The 19,346-nt window shown below is 44.8% G+C and overlaps 1 protein-coding gene across 1 annotated transcript in view; it reads left to right on the top strand.

Moving 5' to 3' along the window:
- The window catches only part of araf (A-Raf proto-oncogene, serine/threonine kinase), a 35,771-nt gene extending 17,159 nt beyond the window's left edge, over window positions 1–18,612 (top strand). The window contains exons 4-16 of the mRNA XM_008103542.3: window positions 6,814–6,916; window positions 7,789–7,943; window positions 8,029–8,124; window positions 10,250–10,400; window positions 11,446–11,473; window positions 13,105–13,259; window positions 13,520–13,722; window positions 13,846–14,022; window positions 14,740–14,786; window positions 15,078–15,196; window positions 15,375–15,506; window positions 16,622–16,756; window positions 18,058–18,612. Coding sequence (XP_008101749.1) covers window positions 6,814–6,916; window positions 7,789–7,943; window positions 8,029–8,124; window positions 10,250–10,400; window positions 11,446–11,473; window positions 13,105–13,259; window positions 13,520–13,722; window positions 13,846–14,022; window positions 14,740–14,786; window positions 15,078–15,196; window positions 15,375–15,506; window positions 16,622–16,756; window positions 18,058–18,198 — 1,642 coding nt within the window. The 3' untranslated portion in view covers window positions 18,199–18,612. The remainder of the gene's footprint in view (window positions 1–6,813; window positions 6,917–7,788; window positions 7,944–8,028; window positions 8,125–10,249; window positions 10,401–11,445; window positions 11,474–13,104; window positions 13,260–13,519; window positions 13,723–13,845; window positions 14,023–14,739; window positions 14,787–15,077; window positions 15,197–15,374; window positions 15,507–16,621; window positions 16,757–18,057) is intronic.
- The last annotated feature ends 734 nt before the right edge of the window (window positions 18,613–19,346 follow it).

Below are 19,346 nucleotides of genomic sequence, written 5' to 3'. Positions count from 1 at the left end.
CTTGGCCAGTGGTTGTACTGGCTGAAGGCTTCTGGAACTTGTAATTTAAAACACTATGTTTCTGAACCTTATTATTAATAACAGGTGCTGTGTAGCAACAGCATGGTAAGTTTTTGCAAGCTGCTCATAAGCATCAGACTAGAATTAGTCCAGTTCAGCTAATTATATTTCAGCCACTACTTTTGTTATTGCTCTGGTGGTGGTCCAGCCACGTGCAATGATGCTTTTCCACTTGTCTTCCTGGCTTATTCCCAAACTGTATGAAGGGCACCCAATACCCTTTAGAGGTGTTGAAACCTGAGTATGGAAAAAGAGCTGGGGATCATCTTTTGTACATAGAATTCTGTACTGTGGATGAAGCAAACTTTCCATTTTGTTTTCTCTTGCATTTTGATTTTAAAAAAAAAAAAAAGTTGAGTTCTTTCCATTTTGAATATGGACATATTTGTCACTTGTAGTAGATTCGTACCATAGCAGAACTCATCCCCCTCAACTATGCATAACTATTCCCACCACATGTTCTACCCCTTTGCCATTGAGCTATTTAAGATGAGAAGCCTATCAGAAAAATTGTTGGCAACTTTCATTCAGCACTAAAATGATACATTAATCCAGGAATATAGGGCTAGGTGTTCAGAATTGCACTTAAAGCCCTGGGACTAGTTGAACAAAATCTGTTCATTTTGGTTTCCTGCACAGTTCTTTTTAAAAAAAACCCTTGTCATCCTAAATGTGAACAAGTGTACATTTTGGAAAAAATTTAATTTTAAAAAAAGAAACAGCAACAAATTTGGACTTATGTAATACTTCGTTTATTTTAAAATAAATGTATTCTGCTACACATTTTAAACATTGCCATGTTAATTTGTTGAAACAAAACATAACAGTCTTGTAGCAATGTAAATATAGGCTTTCCACTTTTGTGGAAGTTGGGGTGCAGAATGCTGACTGTAGAATCACCCCATGATTCTTAGAGAGAACGTTCTACTCAAATCTGCAAAAGATACAAATGTGAATTGTATGCTGTTTTGCTTTGGAATATACTTTGGTGGACTGTACATGGTCTGATGTGTTAAAGCAGGCTACATTCCACAAATGTTTTGATAGATTACCATTTAAGAAAATGGTGGAGCTCATAGAGGTTAGGTCTTCACATATAACTAGGCTAGTGTGATAGCAACCACAGAGGGAAGTGGTAACCGGAGTGGTGAAGATCTTGCATCTAGAAGAAAGCTAAGACCCTCCAGGCACACAGGTCTCCCTTGCCTGACCACTTCCTCCTTTGTTCATCTCACCTCAGTTCCTGTTATCTGCTACCTCTCATCTTTCCATCCACACTTAAAGACAAGACAAACCCAAACAATTACCGTCACCCAAACAATTACCGTCCGGTCAGCCTCACATCAATACCAGGCAAGATTCTGGAAAAGATCATTAAGGAAGTGGTCTGCAAACACTTAGAAACAAATGCGGTCATTGCTAATAGTCAACACGGATTTACCAAAAACAAGTCATGCCAGACTAATCTGATCTCTTTTTTCGATAGAGTTACGAGTTGGGTCGATACAGGGAATGCCGTGGATGTAGCATATCTAGATTTCAGTAAGGCCTTCGACAAAGTCCCCCACGACCTTCTGGCAAACAAACTAGTAAAATGTGGGCTAGACAAAACTACGGTTAGGTGGATCTGTAATTGGCTAAGCGAACGAACCCAAAGGGTGCTCACCAATGCGTCGTCTTCATCATGGAAAGAAGTGACAAGTGGAGTGCCGCAGGGCTCCGTCCTGGGCCCGGTTCTGTTCAACATCTTTATTAACGACTTAGACGAAGGGTTAGAAGGCACGATCATCAAGTTTGCAGATGACACCAAACTGGGAGGGATAGCTAACACTCCAGAAGACAGGAGCAGAATTCAAAACGATCTTGACAGACTAGAGAGATGGGCCGAAACTAACAAAATGAAGTTCAACAGGGACAAATGCAAGATACTTCACTTCGGCAGAAAAAATGGAAATCAAAGATACAGAATGGGGGACGCCTGGCTTGACAGCAGTGTGTGCGAAAAAGATCTTGGAGTCCTCGTGGACAACAAGTTAAACATGAGCCTACAATGTGATGCGGCAGCTAAAAAAGCCAATGGGATTTTGGCCTGCATCAATAGGGGAATAACGTCTAGATCCAGGGAAGTCATGCTCCCCCTCTATTCTGCCTTGGTCAGACCACACCTGGAATACTGTGTCCAGTTTTGGGCACCGCAGATGAAGGGAGATGCTGACAAGCTGGAAAGCGTCCAGAGGAGGGCAACTAAAATGATTAAGGGTCTGGAGAACAAGCCCTATGAGGAGAGGCTTAAAGAGCTGGGCATGTTTAGCCTGCAGAAGAGAAGGCTGAGAGGAGACATGATAGCCATGTACAAATATGTGAGGGGAAGTCATAGGGAGGAGGGAGCAAGCTTATTTTCTGCTGCCCTGCAGACTAGGACACGGAACAATGGCTTCAAACTACAGGAAAGGAGATTCCACCTGAACATCAGGAAGAACTTCCTCACTGTGAGGGCTGTTCGGCAGTGGAACTCTCTCCCCCGGGCCGTGGTGGAGGCTCCTTCTTTGGAGGCTTTTAAGCAGAGGCTGGATGGCCATCTGTCGGGGGTGCTTTGAATGCGATTTCCTGCTTCTTAGCGGGGGGTTGGACTAGATGGCCCTTGAGGTCTCTTCCAACTCTACTATTCTATGATTCTATGATTCTATGATTCAAACAACCCTGATTCAGATTGCATCACTGTCTTGGGATTTTGAAAACTTACTTTGCAATGATTGCAACCTTTTGCTTAAACGATAGAGTTACGAGTTGGGTCGATACAGGGAATGCTGTGGATGTAGCGTACCTGGATTTCAGTAAGGCCTTCGACAAAGTCCCCCATGACCTTCTGGCAAACAAACTAGTAAAATGTGGGCTAGACAAAACTACGGTTAGGTGGATCTGTAATTGGCTAAGCGAACGAACCCAAAGGGTGCTCACCAATGCGTCGTCTTCATCATAGAAAGAAGTGACAAGTGGAGTGCCGCAGGGCTCCGTCCTGGGCCCGGTTCTGTTCAACATCTTTATTAACGACTTAGACGAAGGGTTAGAAGGCACGATCATCAAGTTTGCAGACGACACAAAACTGGGAGGGATAGCTAACACTCCAGAAGACAGGAGCAGAATTCAAAACGATCTTGACAGACTAGAGAGATGGGCCGAAACTAACAAAATGAAGTTCAACAGGGACAAATGCAAGATACTTCACTTCGGCAGAAAAAATGGAAATCAAAGATACAGAATGGGGGACGCCTGGCTTGACAGCAGTGTGTGCGAAAAAGACCTTGGAGTCCTCGTGGACAACAAGTTAAACATGAGCCAACAATGTGATGCGGCTGCTAAAAAAGCCAATGGGATTCTGGCCTGCATCAATAGGGGAATAGCGTCTAGATCCAGGGAAGTTATGCTCCCCCTCTATTCTGCCTTGGTCAGACCACACCTGGAATACTGTGTCCAATTTTGGGCACCACAGTTGAAGGGAGATGTTGACAAGCTGGAAAGCGTCCAGAGGAGGGCGACTAAAATGATTAAGGGTCTGGAGAACAAGCCCTATGAGGAGCGGCTTAAAGAGCTTGGCATGTTTAGCCTGCAGAAGAGAAGGCTGAGAGGAGACATGATAGCCATGTACAAATATGTGAAGGGAAGTCATAGGGAAGAGGGAGCAAGCTTGTTTTCTGCTGCCCTGCAGACTAGGACACGGAACAATGGCTTCAAACTACAGGAAAGGAGATTCCACCTGAACATCAGGAAGAACTTCCTCACTGTGAGAGCTGTTCGACAGTGGAACTCTCTCCCCGGGGCCGTGGTGGAGGCTCCTTCCTTGGAGGCTTTTAAGCAGAGGCTGGATGGCCATCTGTCGGGGGTGCTTTGAATGCGATTTCCTGCTTCTTAGCAGGGGGTTGGACTAGATGGCCCATGTGGTTTCTTCCAACTCTACTATTCTATGATTCTATGATTCTATGATTCTACCGTTTCATGATGAATACAACTCCTAGAATCCCCTAATAATCATGGCTAGTGGGCATATTGGCTGAAGCTGTGCTTCTCAAAGGGATTGTGGTCCCTGAATCTATCAATGCCTTATCTCTGGAAAGGTTCCCAAGTAAAAAGGAAGCAATTGTGGCCAACAGGCACTAGCATGGGAACAGTCCTTGGTATATTGGCATGAAAAATATAGATCCCCAATATCACTATTCCACACCATGGTCCAGAGGAGAGTGACTAAAATGATCAAGGGTCTGGTGAACAAGCCCTATGAGGAGCGGCTTAAAGTGCTGGGCATGTTTAGCCTGAAGAAGAGAGGGCTGAGAGAAGACATGATGAGGGCATGTATAAATATGCGAGGGGAAGTCATAGGGAGGAGGGAGCAAGTTTGTTTTCTGCTGCTCTGCAGACTAGGACGCAGAACAATGGCTTCAAACTACAGGAAAGGAGATTCCACCTGAACATTCGTAAGAAATTCCTCACTGTGAGAGCTGTTCAGTAGTGGAACTGTCTACCCTGGAGTGTGGTGGAGGCTCCTTCTTTGGAGACTTTTAAGCAGAGGCTGGATGGCCATCTGTCGGGGGTGCTTTTAATGTGATTTTCCTTCTTCTTGGCAGGGGGTTGGACTGGATGGCCCACGAGGTCTCTTCCAACTCTAGGATTCTATGAAAGCCATTCCCCTAAGAGACTGTGGGAGTTGTAGTCCAATGAAGGACCCCTTCCAAATCCTTGGCTTTATCGAGGTCTTTCTCACAAAGACTGTTCATAGTTTACTTAACAGTAGTGGCACAGCCCATTTTTCTTGCTAGTTCCCCATCCTTGAAGAATTGGATGATCATTTTTTAAAAAATTTAGTGATGATGATGGGAACCAGTATAGGAAAGAGTAGTAAATTAAACAAAGTTCAAGTGTCATTTTGAGGCCCTGGTCTAAACCTGTGTGGATCCGAATGACTTTGAAATGGATTTGTTTTTAAATTTTTCATGTGAATCATCCCAGTTCCCTTTCTTTGGCTATTTCCTAAAGCTGTTCTTTCAGTCATTTATGCACCTGTGCCCGCTACCCCATAATTGGACAGAATACACTATGTAACAAAATTTGAAAAATGTTCTGTTCCTGGTTTGAAAGTGTTATTTTCTGTTTAATTGTGCAGTACTTACTTTGAAAATAGTTGTTATACTCCCTAAACTGCATTTTTCTGGCTGCCACAAACTATGGTTGAGACTCTATGAGAAATTGATTGAGACTCTATGACATATTCAGAGAGCAAAATGTAAGTAAGTAAGTACTGGGGACTCAAGTGGACTCAGGGTGGTTCACAACATAAGGTAAAGTAAAGGTAAAGGTTTCCCCTGACGTTAAGTCCAGTCATGTCTGACTCTGGGGGTTGGTGCTCATCTCCATTTCTAAGCCGAAGAGCCGGCATTGTCCATAGACACCTCCAAGGTCATGTGGCCAGTATGACTGCATGGAGCGCCGTTACCTTCCCGCCGGAGTGGTACCTATTGATCTACTCACATTGGCATGTTTTCGAACTGCTAGGTTGGCAGGAGCTGGAGCTAACAGCGGCTGCTCACGCCGCTCCCGGGGTTTGAACCTGGGACCTTTCGGTCCACAAGTTCAGCAGCTCAGCGCTTTAACGCACTTCGCCACCGTAAACATAAAATGCAAATATTCAATGACATTAAAATACAAGTTAAACAAAATTCAGATAGACAATACAACACATTCAGCAATCATACAAATCACATGAGAAACAATAATAATAAGTTAAATCAATATCAATACAAACAATGGTTAAAATCCATGTCCACATTACATTTCCTATTTTATAAGGCCGGTTCTTTAAACAGCAAAATGTCCCTTGTTTTTAATGATAGATCCAATTAGGAAATTACATTTATAACCCAGGAACAAAAATCATGTTACATAGTGATATAATACAAGACGAATTGATGGAGCATTGGGTAATTTGCAGTAAATCAGGAGCATTTCTGACATCTTGTATTCTAATAGTATCAACAAAAATGCTTCTTCACCACCATTTCTCCAAATTGTGTGGCTAGGTTTGGTATCATAACTTAAATGCACATCCGTACATACTTTAGCACATCATGCCAGTATATGGCTCTTGAAGTGCAAAGGTAGGTGCTGGGCTCTACAAACACAATGTACACACCCTTTAACAACAGATTTTGCGGCTGTGGTGATTATTTGAAGACTTAGTAAATACATTTAGCTTGAAGAATAAATATGATAATAACAGTTTACTCAAAAGTTACAAATTCCATCTAAAATCACATTTTAATGTTAGGTTTTCAAATTGTTCCCTCTGCGCAGCCACGCGCCGCTCATATTGTCAAAGCACAATGCTGCAAACCTCCCTTAAAGGTTATCTTATAATTTCATAACACCCTCCCTACTACTGGAATCTTTAACCCTGTCAAGGATGGATACACACACACACACACACATTTTTTGGGGGGTAAGTGTCATTTCCACCCCTTACTCCCAGAAATGTAAGCTGAATTGGGGGATATGCTGTAAATCATGCAAGTCATGATCTGATGTCTGGGTCTGTTTGAAAGATCTTGGGGTTCAAATTTAAAATGAAAAGAAAGCTCCTTCCTGTGTTCACTGCTTTGTGGTGGTATTGCTAACATTAGAGGCAGGAGGGGAGGGTTCCCAGGAAGTCCTGAGCTTTGGGTCTGTCAGCTGATACAGTCTTCTTCATGTTGATCCTATTTGCAGACGAAAGACCATCACAGATTGGGAGACAGACTTGGTGAACCTGGAGGGGGCTGAGCTCTCCGTGGAAGTCCTGGAAAATGTACCGCTTACGATGCACAATTTTGTGAGTCCCTTGAAATCCTATATTTGTTATTTATAGTCTCCTTTCCTCCAAGAAAGAGCCAAGAAATGGCAGAGAGGAGTCTGTGGTTCTCCAAAACCCAATTGGATTACTTCTCTAATCAGCCTTGGCTATTGACCATGCTGGTAGGGGGAGAGAATAGGGGTTGGAGCCCATTGCCAGGAGGTTCCCAGCCTTCGCTGTATAAGAACATTTGTCTTTTTGCTCTTGCTCCAGAGTGGCCCATGGACAGTGTGCAGCTAGCAAGGACATTTTTGAAGCTCTCGTTCTCTTGGAAATGCCCCTCTCTCAATGCTCCCCTGTTGTATCATTCTTATTTATCGGTCCTGCCCATCTGGACTCATGTAGGTTGCACTCCAGAAATGTCAGGAGCAGCAGTTTGTGCCCTACTATCTAAAAAGAGGCAAGTCCAGTTAACAGAGGGCGTTTTCATGTTGAACTCAGAGCCTAAGGGGAGCTGAGGGAACTGAACTGTTGTGAACAGCTATTGTGAATGAGGATGTTTGTAATTGTAGTCCTATACAAAGTAAAGGTTTTCCCCTGACATTAAGTCTTTCCATGTCCGACTGGGGGTTGGTGCTCATCTCCATTTCTAAGCTGAAGAGCCGGCGTTGTCCGTAGACACCTCCAAGGTCATGTCCCGCTGGGCGGTATCTATTGATCAAAAAGATCCCAGCTTGGCGCTAATGCCTTAGAACACTTTGACCATATAATGTGGAAGGGGACTTGGATTGTTTTGGCCCAGCTTCCAATGCTAATTACTGAATGTCTGTCAGAAAGATCCCAGCCTGGTGCTAATGCCTTAGGTGGCTCTTCTCCCCACCTGACCTGAAATCTCATTTTCTTTGGGGCAGGTCCGGAAGACCTACTTCCGCATGGTTTTTTGTGATTTCTGCCTTAAGTTCCTGTTCCATGGCTTCCGCTGCCAGACGTGTGGCTACAAATTCCACGAACATTGCAGCAGCAGAGTGCCGACAGTCTGTGTGGACTTGGCAACAACCCACAAGCCGTGAGTTTCCCCCTGGTGCCATGTTATCCACTCTTCCATCAGTCCCTGTTTCCTTTGTGTTAAGTGTCATTTCTCTTTCCTGTAGTGTTTACAGCCATGACCCATGGCAGTATCCTCCACTTTGGTCAGATAATGCTTCAGCTGCCCTGATCCAAGAACCTATGACTCCGCAATCCATCAGGTAAGAGATGTGATCACAGTTGAGCAGCATTGGAGTCTGGGGAGCTAGAAATTACCACCAAGCAGCAGTATGGATCCAAAGAGGACATTAGGGGTGTCAGGTTGGATTCACCAATTATAAAGAGGACAGGTCCTGGCCTTAATGGTAGATAGATTGAGGTGGTGGTTATTGGGGAGCAGCACTCTTGAACTCAGTTGAAGGAGTGAGTTGCATGCTCCACAGAGTCTTAAGTTCCTTAAACTAACCTGCAGTGGAGGATATAATCTGCTTATTTTGGAAAATGGCATTCATAACCTTTTGGAAAACACCTTTTGGAAATCATAACTTTTTAGAAAAGCATGACCTTTCAGAAAAGAGCCAAAGACTGGTATACAATGAAATATAATGATGCTAGGCAGTGGCTCCAATTGTTAGACTGAATAACCTGTTATCTCTGATCTGTTAAAAAAACAGATTTTGCCAGTGAATAAAAAGTAGTGCTTCAGAAGTGTTTTTCAGTGCCCAAATATATATATACTCTCCCTTAAAACGACTTGTTTTATGTCATGCACTCAAGAGACAAAAATGAAGTAGACTTTGATAAAAATAATGTATTTGGTTTACTCACAACCTTCCTGTGTCGAATATACACAGGTACAAAACTTATCAGTCTAGTTTCAGATATGTTTGAAATAATTCTCTGTGCCATCCAGTCAGAACATCCTTTAGGCCCGAGGCTGTGGCGCAGGCTGGAGAGCAAGCCAGCTGCAACCGGCTGCAATGAATCACTCTGACCAGGAGGTCATGAGTTCGAGGCCCGCTCAGAGCCTATGTTTGTCTTGTCTTTGTTCTATGTTAAAAGGCATTGAATGTTTGCCTATACGTGTAATGTGATCCGCCGTGAGTCCCCTTCGGGGTGAGAAGGGCAGAATATAAATGCTGTAAATAAATAATAAATAAATAAATACAGCAAAACAGCAAGCGTGTGATCTGAGGTCTGAGGTAGTCTGCTGTAATCCGACTGTCTGTAGTCCGTCTGTAGTGATCATGTGGTCTGCAGTCCCATTTATAACTACTCAGGAACTATAGAGTAAAGGAAGCTGCATACCAGATCATACGTACAGGAAACAGTAAGCAACAGGATCATAGATAAACATTACTAGAGAAGACTTGACATTTCCAACAGCTTGCCAGTCATGAAATACATTTCAACTGCCAGTTTGGTTGGTTTCTACGCATGAAATAGGGAGGGGTTTCATCTTGGCAGCAGAATGTCTTTGTTCTTCCGGAGGATTCACAGCCCATTTCAGGAAGATTGATAAGAATTTCTTTAAAGTTTGACATGTTTCTATCAGGACATTAATGCAACTCTGCCAAATTTGTAATAAGGTAGGAAAATGCAAATACCATATTGCAAAGTTGTACCTCTCACCTGTTTGATTGAGTTCAAGTGAAGCTTGGATTTATTTTTATTTTTGAAAGAGTACATTTCTAGTCCTCCTGTTTTGGAAGGACATTACATACCGTAATTTGGGAGGAGGAGAATTATAATATACGATATCAACTTTTTTTTATCAAAAGGCATTTTTGATATATTCAACGAAAGGTTGTATTGCCTTTTCTCTCTTTTGAAAAGGGGTAAGTGTGTAGTTCTTATGCTTTTACAAAACAGAAGCGCAGAGCTCCACTTTGTGAGTGCACAGCAATTGTAGCTGCATACCTTTTTGCAGGTTTAACTTTTACAGATTGCCTTCCATCCTCTAAATCCGTTCCAGTTACACTAGAGAAACTATAGATTTCAAGAGAGGTGTTCCCTAAGTTTTAAAAAGTGTTTTTTAATTTGAGGTTTTCCCAAGGATCCTGTGCCCTTAACTCCAGCAAACGTGGAAGACATTGCATTGTCGGCCAGACACACCTGAAGCAGGTGGAACTGCTGAGGGATTGATATAGTCCAGTGGTTCCCAACCTTTGGGCCTCCAGGTGTTTTGGACTTCAACTCCCAGAAATCCCAGCCAGCTTACCTGCTGTTAGGAAGTGTGGGAGCTGAAGTCCAAAACACCCGGAGGCCCAAAGGTTGGGAACCACTGATATAGTCCAGTCAGCATGGATGTAAATAAAGGCATCTCGTCTTGTTCCTTCCTTCCAGCTCACACAAGCCGTCTCCCCTCAGCAAAGATGCCTTCAGCTTCCCCAGCCTGTGTAGCGATGGGCAGCTCCTGCAGCGACACCGCTCGACATCCACTCCTAATGTCCACATGGTCAGTACCACCAGCCCTGTGGACAACAGCATCCTTGAGGTGAGTGAGGAGGCCTGTCCACCTAAGCTCTGATCAGAGGTTCCTTACTCCTTCCCACTCCAAAATATGGTAGAAGTTTTTCCCACTAGAAGATACCTTGCACTTGGCACCATCTTCTAGTACAGTTTTGGCAAAATCCAGGGCATGGTCAGAAGGGGATAATGTGCGCCTAGTTCCCAAACTCAGTCCAGGTGTTTTGCATTATCCTTTTCTAGTGCTGTGATCCCACTTTAACTGCCATGGTTCCATCCTATAGAATTCTGGGATTTGGTCAGAGGCATCTCTAGGTGAGGCATCCCTCAACTTCCAATCCCCAAACTTCCATTGGATGTTACTATGGCAGTTAAATTGGGATACAATGGGCCTTCAGTTTACCCCACAGATACCAAATCCAGGGATGCTCAAATCCCATTATATCCAAGGGCATAATAAAATGGCATCTCTTATATAAAATGACAAAAAACTCAAACGAGTGTCAGAAAGTTCCTGAGGATCTGTGGAATGATGGGGGCTGCAGCAGGATATGATTACATGTCAATGTTGTGCTTGGCAAATGGTAAAGTCAAAGCTTGCTTTTGGGAATTTTTTCCCCTGAATTTTTTTTTGGAGTTGTGATTGGTTGAATCCGTGAATGCAGAACAGTTGGAAGGCCAACTGTACCATAGTGTGTAAGAGTCCAAAGCTGTCAGTCATTCATGTTAATCAGTCTGTCCTCTGGGTGGCTGCCACCCTGTACTTCATTGTGTAAGGATCTTAAGCTGTACAGAAACGATGAGGTTATCTCTATAGAAAAGAGGAATCTATCAGTCTTCCTTTTCCTCTTGGTAGAGCCAGCCCTGAGCAGAGAAGCACTGGATGGTTGAGCATTCAGTGAGGGGAGCCTCTTGAAATGATGCATCCCAGAACAATGGGCATTATTTCCTTAGTAAGAACTAGGCCTGGTGTTCCACAGAGAGAGTGCTACTCAAGAGCAGGCCAGCGTCACCTCTCCCTATGCCCTGCCATTTTGTAGTTATTCATGTGTCACTTTGTCTTTCTCTTCCAGTTCATAAGCAGGAGCCACAACGCAGAGGGTGAGTTGAATATCTGGTCAAGATGGAGGCTGGATGAAGTACATGTTGGCAATAGGGGGAGGTGGAGAGAACAACTGGCTGAGGTGTGTTGGTAAGGGATAGATGTCATAAAGCTGGAGTCACCAAACTAATGCCCACGGGCCAAATCCGGCCTTCCAAGGTCTTTTCCACAGCTCTGACACTACCACCACATGTGCATGCATGCATGGCACACACTTGCACACAATGGCAACAGTAGCGAGTGTGAGCAGCAGCGCTGTGTCTGGTGGCAGTGGTGGCAAGTGTGTATGTCTACGGCAGTGAGTGTGTGGCACACCTGATGCACACTGCACACACCCATGCATGCCAGACGCATGCAGGCGCATATGGCGCACCCACACCCAATTAAGGTCCAGTCCCCCAACAATCTGAGGAATTATCAATTGGCCCTCCACTTAAAAAGTTTGGGGGGCCCTGTCCTAAAGAACATCATGTCGGTGGAGGAATTCAACCTTCTCGGACAGGGATCTGCCAACACTACTTGGAGGGACCATAGCTCGGTGTCCAAGACATAGGGTTGTTAGGGAGAGAAAGCCCCAGCTCTTCGTGGTTAAAAGACTAAATAGTCATTGAGGGCAAAGACTTCCTGAAGTGCTGAATTGTTGCAGCCACAAGTCAGGATTCTTTGACCCTCTAGTTGCATTGGGCACCTACTCCCTTTGCCCTTGACTGTTAGTCATAGTGGTTGGAGGTAATGGGAGCTGGACTCCAAAAACAATTGAAAAGCCACAGGTTCCCCTTCCCTCAGCCTAGTGGAGAAAACAAATATCAGGCTAGATCGAGAAATTAGCAACAGCCTGTAGACGTCCAGATGTTTTGGGATACTAGCTCCCCCTTTCCGTACTGGTAACTATACTGGTTGTTAGAGCTTGAAATACATGGAAGGCCACAGTTTGGGATAAAGATGGATTGATAGCCTGTGCAGGCTTCTGTCGGTGTCATTTTTATTCTTTATTATGGTTATGCTGCTTACCCACTCCTAATCCTAAAGCTAGTGAGCCCCACTAGTTCATAGCCTATTTCCATTGCTGAGGTTAGCAAAGAATGATCAAATCTGCAACATCTGGACGGCCACAGATTTCCTTCTGAAGTTAGATCAGGCAATCTGTCTTGCCCGGGGGCTTTTCTAGAAAGTTTACTGGAAAAGAATGAGTTCAGTTGCTACCGTGACTTGTCTCTATTGCTTAGTACTTCCCAGCTAGCAGTTTCCACTTAAAGAAGACTAGTCCATCTCCCCTAACTGACATCCCCCTTTAGATGCCACTGGTCTACAGCTCCAGTGAGCGTGTGCTTCAGGATGATGGGAGTTGCAGGCCAGACATGTTGGAGATACCTGCAGTCTCAAAGACTTGTCCAGTCCTTTTTATAAGCCCTCCTAGGCCCATGTTACAAGTTAAAGGAAAATCTCCAACCTTGTCATCTATCTCACTCCAGTTTGTTCCATGAAATTGGAAATAATACATGGCATCAAGACATTGGATTGTACACAATTTTAAAAAACACTCTACTACTTAAACAAGGAAATTTATTTGTAAGCTGTAGTCTTGTAAGGCAATAGTCCGGTGAGAGCATCTTCTTCTTTTTTGCTACAGCCCTAGGTGGTCCTGAACTGCCTCCTCGCACCCCACCAGCCACTCCAGTATCCAGTATGGCTGCTGTTTCTCCAGGCCGACGCTCCCCACACCCCAAATCTCCCGGCGAATCTCCAAGGGAGCGCAAGGCTCCTTCAGAAGACAAGAAGAAACCTGTGAGTTTAGATTGGAGAAGTAGTTTGTCCAGCCAAAGCCAAAAATAACAGCCCTCTTCAAAATGGGAGGCATCATGGATGAGGAAGATTTAGGACACCAAGTGGCCAGGCTATGGGAGGTATTAGGGAGCTCTGTGAGTAAAATTGTAGGAGCAGTGCTTCATGTGAGAATGGTTGATACCAAGACCCCAGACATTTCCCTAATACTGCCCTTTCTCCATGGCTCTTGCTCATCCTTGGCAATTCTCTGTATCCTTCAGAAATCCTTGGGCTACCGAGACTCAAGCTATTATTGGGAGGTGTCCCCTAAAGAGGTGACCATGCAGAAGCGGATTGGGACCGGGTCCTTTGGTACTGTCTTCAAGGGTCGGTGGTATGGGGATGTGGCAATAAAGATCCTGAAGGTCACCAACCCCACCAGTGAGCAGGTGCAGGCCTTCAAGAATGAGATGCAAGTTCTCAGGTAAAGCTCTGGTGTTTATGAGGGCCAGGTGGGCATTTTGTCGAGATATCCGAGGGAGGTGATGGGAGCCTTTGATCCTGGCCAGACTCCTTCATCCTCCTCTTCTCCCACTCCCTCTTTTAGGAAGACGCGACATGTTAACATTTTGCTCTTCATGGGGTTCATGACTCACCCCAGTTTTGCCATCATCACCCAGTGGTGTGACGGCAGCAGCCTCTACCAGCACCTCCACGTGCAGGAGACACCCCTGGAGATGGTGCAGCGGATTGATGTAGCTCGGCAAACAGCCCAGGGCATGGAGTGAGTGTGCCAATGGGGAGTCCTCTGTGGAAGGGATTGGCTAATGGGGTCTGTGTCTTGAAGCCAGGAAAGCAAGTGTGAGTTTGTGGCACAAGAGAGAAAATAGATTATGCCATAGCAGGAGTGGCTATTTGATGAATTGTGAGCCAGGTACCATTTATTAGGGGAAGGCGTCAGAGAAATAGTAGGGTGCTAATGGTTTGAGAGCTGGACTGGAGATATCTAGGAAAAGATCTTTGCTTGAGCCATGAAGTGATATTAGTCTCATCTCTGACATACCTCACAAAGTGTAGGTTGTGAGGATAAAGAACCAGGGAAACGGAGGAGAGCTTTGTCTTCTGCCTTAAGACAGAGTGTAAGTGTCACTAATAAGTAAATGAGCAAAGTTGGTTAAAAGGAGAAGCTATTACTCTAGGAGTGGACAACTGCAACTGCAACAGCTGCCCCTACTCGTAAGTTTCAGAGGAGAGCAGGAGGTAGTGTAGAGTTCTTGGGTGTTTGTGTGGGTGAGGTGAATGCGTTTTCATATGTTTGGGGCATTTCCTGCATAGTCTAGGGGCAAAATTTTCCCAAACATTGTACCAAAATTCAGGAGTATGGCACACTTTGTGCCCAGCCTTGCCTTACTGCAATGGTTCTCAGTCTGCAGCATATTTGCATGTGCAATTACAATAACTGAAGATGACAGTGCTGATTATGTTTTTCTGTTTCCCACAGCTACCTTCATGCTAAGCACATAATCCACCGGGACCTCAAATCTAACAGTATCCTTCCTTTCTAGTTTCTGATGGGGGTTTCATAGGCCTTCTTCTGGGAGATTGAGCTACATGACCTTTGTTCAGTGTTGCAAAAGGATGAGTTGAACCAGAATATTGTAGTGGAAAAGAGAGGGTTGCACTCCTTGACCAAAAGAAGACATGTACAATCGAATAGTAATAAGTAATAATAATGTATTTTATAATAATAATAATAATAATAGTAATAAGTATTTGTTTTGGGATATAGCACTTATTTTATGGCACAACAGAGTGACGCTCCTTCACCTACTGTCTCAGACATTTTCCTCCACGAAGGACTGACAGTGAAGATCGGTGACTTTGGCCTGGCCACGGTGAAGACACGTTGGAGTGGAGCGCAGCAGGTGGAACAGCCCGGTGGCTCCATACTCTGGATGGTGAGTGTGAGATGAGGTGGCTCCCAGGGAAGGCCCCAGGCCTCGGTTAGTTGGAGGCTGGTAAATATGGAAGCCAGGCCAGCAGAAACAAGCAGTGCCTTCCAGAGGAATGGGGAAGAAAGGCATGTCCTCCTCCTCCCTATCCAAGCCTGAATTCCTTCTCTCTGGGCTTCATCAGTCACCTGAAGTGATCCGGATGCAGGACCCTAACCCCTACAGCTTCCAGTCAGATGTCTACTCCTATGGAGTTGTCCTATATGAGCTGCTCTCTGGGAGCCTTCCCTACAGCCATATCAATAACCGGGACCAGGTAAGAAAATGAAGGTAGGAAAGCTGGGATGGGACTGGAAACTTCAGGCTTCCGTTGAGCTGGCAGTTACAATTTGGGCTGTAACCATCCCTTTCTGGACTCTGCTTGACTGTTAAAATTAATTAATAGATCCGATTTGGGATTGTGAGAGATTTTGGAATATCTATATTTGCATAAAGGCAAAGGTTTTCCTCTGCTATTAAGTCTAGTCGTGTCTGACTGTGGGGCTTGGTACTCATCTCCATTTCTAAGTTGTCCGTAAACACCTCCAAGGTCATGTAGCTGGCATGACTGCATGGAGCGTTGTTACCTTCCTGCCAGAGCAATACCTATTGATCTGCTCACATTTGCATGTTTTCAAACTGCTAGGTTGGCAGAAACTGGAGCTAACAGTGGGAGCTCACCCCGCTCCCTGGATTCGAACTGCTGACATTTCAGTCAGCAAGTTCAGCAGCTTGGCAGTTTAATCCACTGCTCCACCGGGGGCATATACATGGTGTGAAAAGGGACTCATCACGTCGAGTGATCACTACTTTTTTCTCAAGGGATGTCGGCACATTTTACTCCTATTTAGCAAAGTAATTGTGAAATCCTTCCCTTGCTATCCCCCAAGAATCTTTTTCATTTTCTGGGCTGGATGCAAGTGGCAGTCAATGCGGTCACTCCAAGTAGAACCTGAATCAGAAAGTTCCTTGGATGCCTGCTTTTTTACAGGGGCCTTATGTAAACGGAGTCCTGCCCTCACTTCCCCTCTTCTCTTTCTTATGTTAGGATTCCTTGAGGAAAACCTCAGAGGGCACTGTGATTAGTTTGCTTTCCCCAAAGGCAGCAAAAAACTTTAGTTCCTGAAGTAGTTTGGATTTCTGGCAAAGGGGTACTCAATCTGGACTGATTTGCTGTACAGCCAGCAGATGGTGTTAAAAGAGATATTTTCACTGCTGCCCTGCCCATCCTATCAGGCGGCTGTCGCTTGACTTTCCACTAGAAAGTCTCTTTCCCACAAGGATGTGTAGAAGAGGGAAAAGGGAGGGGGTGCTGTGGCAGCCAGAATCCTTTAAAAAGCTCCCCGTCTCATTTGTTCTGATAATGGTGCATCTTTCCCCACATCCTTCCAGATTATATTCATGGTGGGTCGAGGGTACCTGTCCCCTGATGTTAGCAAAGTGCCCAGCAATTGTCCCAAAGCCATGCGCAGGCTGATGTGCGACTGTCTGAAATTCAAGCGTGAAGAGAGGCCCCTCTTCCCTCAGGTGAGTCCTGGCAGAAGTGAAAAGGATAGATAAATTGCATTTATCTATCATTACATGTATGTTCTCACAATGAATTTGAATTTGTTATTAGGGAAAGAATGTGATAAATGTATGTATGTGTTGTTATGCGCCTTCAAATCTTTTTTAATATATGGCAAGACTGAGCTGAACCTAACCACAAGTTTTTCCTGGCAAGATTTGATCAGAGAACATTTGCCTTCCTCTATGACTTTCCCAGTGTCTTCCAGTCGATATCCATGGCCAAGTGGGTATTTGAACCCTGGTCTCATTGTATCCTAGTCCAACATTCAAACCACTAGGAGCCCCCAGATGGCGTAGTGGACTAAGTGGCTTGAAGGTTGGGTTGCTGACCTGAAAGCTGCCAGGTTTGAATCCCACCCAGGGAGAGCGTGGATGAGCTCCCTCTATCAGCTCCAGCTCCATGCAGGGACATGAGAGAAGCCTCCCACAAGGCTGGTAAAAACATCAAAAAACATCCAGGCGTCCCCTGGGCAACATCCTTGCAGAAGGCCAATTCTCTCACTCCAGAAGCGACTCAAGTTGCTCCTGACATGAAAAAAAAAATTCAAACCACTACACCAGTTTAGAATGCTATATATACTGGTTGAAGGCCATCTCCTCTAGGAGTCTGCCCAGAATTTGATCCCCAGTGGAGGCCCTGTTGCATTGCCCAAGAGGCTAGCTTGATGAGAACATGAGACAGGGCATTCTCAATCATGGTATTTTGAGGGACCTCTGTGAACTTCATTGTGTGTTAGGAGATGTATTTCCCAATCTGCAGATGTTGTTAGATGTTCCAACATTTTGGCAAGGCGATAAAAATGCTTATATATCACACATGGTTTTATAAAGATTTCTCATAACCTTCCTGCCCATCCCCATCCTTCTCCTTTTCTCTTACTGGAGGATCCAACAAAACTTTAAGAGACAGGAATCCTTGGGAAACAGAGAGAAGTGGAAGATATGCATAAGTTTTGTGTGGCTCAGTATTTAGCAAAGAGTGGAAAAGTCTTCCTTTTGGATGACAACTACCAAAATACTCCAACCAGGAAGGCCAGTAGCCATGTTAGATGAGAGGTTTTGGAAGCTGTAACCACTAAACAACTTCTCTGGGGATGTGGCAGTCGTATTACACCTGGAATCTTGGTATTGGCCATGATGGTTGGGGCTGGCATGGACTGCAGTCCAACTCATCTGGCTTAGTTGAAATTGTGTGTGTGTGTGTTTTAACCTGTGGAAGGCAGCTTCTGATTATTCCTTTTTTGGGGGGCTTCTTCAAGATTTTAGCTTCAATTGAGTCTCTGCAGCACTCCTTGCCCCGAATTGAGCGCAGTGCCTCGGAGCCCGCACTCCACCGTGTGGCCTGTGATGAAGAAATGAGCTTCTTTGGTCTGCCGTCAGCCCAGCGGTTCCGCAGCTAACGTGATGCTATTGGAACTGCTACCACAGGCCTTCTTTAGGGGAAAGACAGGCCAGCATCCCCTTCTCTCCTTCCTTCCTGCAAGGAGCAGTAGAGGAATCCTCCTCAAGAGAGCAGCCATGGAGCCCAACCATCTTGCTGACCACCCCACTCTGTGGCTCTGCAGGGAGACTTCCATGTGACTCCCTCTCTCAAGCCCACTGAACCAGAAGAGGTTGCCCACGCCAAGAAGACTTGTAGGTCAAGTCCCTACTCCAAGGTGACTTTAGCTCCCTCTTCCCCAGATGAATTTTCTTTTTAAAAAGCTCTCATCTTGCTTCAGGATTTTGGGTGGGCAAAAGCAGGAAAGTTCAGTACAAAGGAAAGAAAGAGAACGAGGTGTTAAAAAAAAAGAATAAAAAGGCAAAACAACTCATCTGATCCTTGATATCCATCATCTGCCTGTTAAGAATAATGGGGAACATGTGATCTTGGGGATGTGTTTGGGCTGCAACTCCCAGCTGGAAGGGTGGATGGTGAGGGTGATGGGAGTTGCCATCCAACAACATGGGAAAAACAAGAAACCCACCGTTGCTATAGAGGTGAAGTAGAAAACTGGTGGGAAGTGGTCTACTCACATTTGCATGTTTTCGAATTGCTAAGCTGGCAGAAGCCATTAAAAATACTTTTTCATATGTGGAATTTTGAACTGCAATATACTTGGGTTCTTTTGAAACAGTTGTCCTCAGCTCCATCCTTTTGGATGATGCTGGACTACAATTCCATCTTTACTGATAGAAGCTGGTGTCCACCAACCTCTAAAAGTTTAGAGTTTTCAATCCAGCCAGAGGTAGATGTGTGGCCCTCCTGACATTGTTGAACTGCATCCTCCAGCATTTCTCACTTTTAGGCAGATTAAGCCTGTTGAGAGTTACAGTCCAAGAGTATCTGGAGTGCCACATGTTGTCCACTTTTGCTCAAAGCCCTGAGATGTCACAAAGTAACCATGAGGTTACCTGATACTGTTCCTTAGAAGGAATGCTCACAAAGATTCCTCTCTTTGGTGGTGAACACAGGGATCCAACTGAATCAAACCAAAGGCCAGTTGTCCTGGAATCTGGAAGGCACCAGCCGGACATGAGCATAACAGCACCCTCTCGCTTTTATGCC

This window comes from Anolis carolinensis, chromosome 2 (assembly GCF_035594765.1).
Source record: "Anolis carolinensis isolate JA03-04 chromosome 2, rAnoCar3.1.pri, whole genome shotgun sequence".
Taxonomy (NCBI): domain Eukaryota; kingdom Metazoa; phylum Chordata; class Lepidosauria; order Squamata; family Dactyloidae; genus Anolis; species Anolis carolinensis.
The sequence above is the reverse complement of the archived record's forward strand: the minus strand, read 5'-3'. Positions and strand labels throughout refer to the sequence as shown.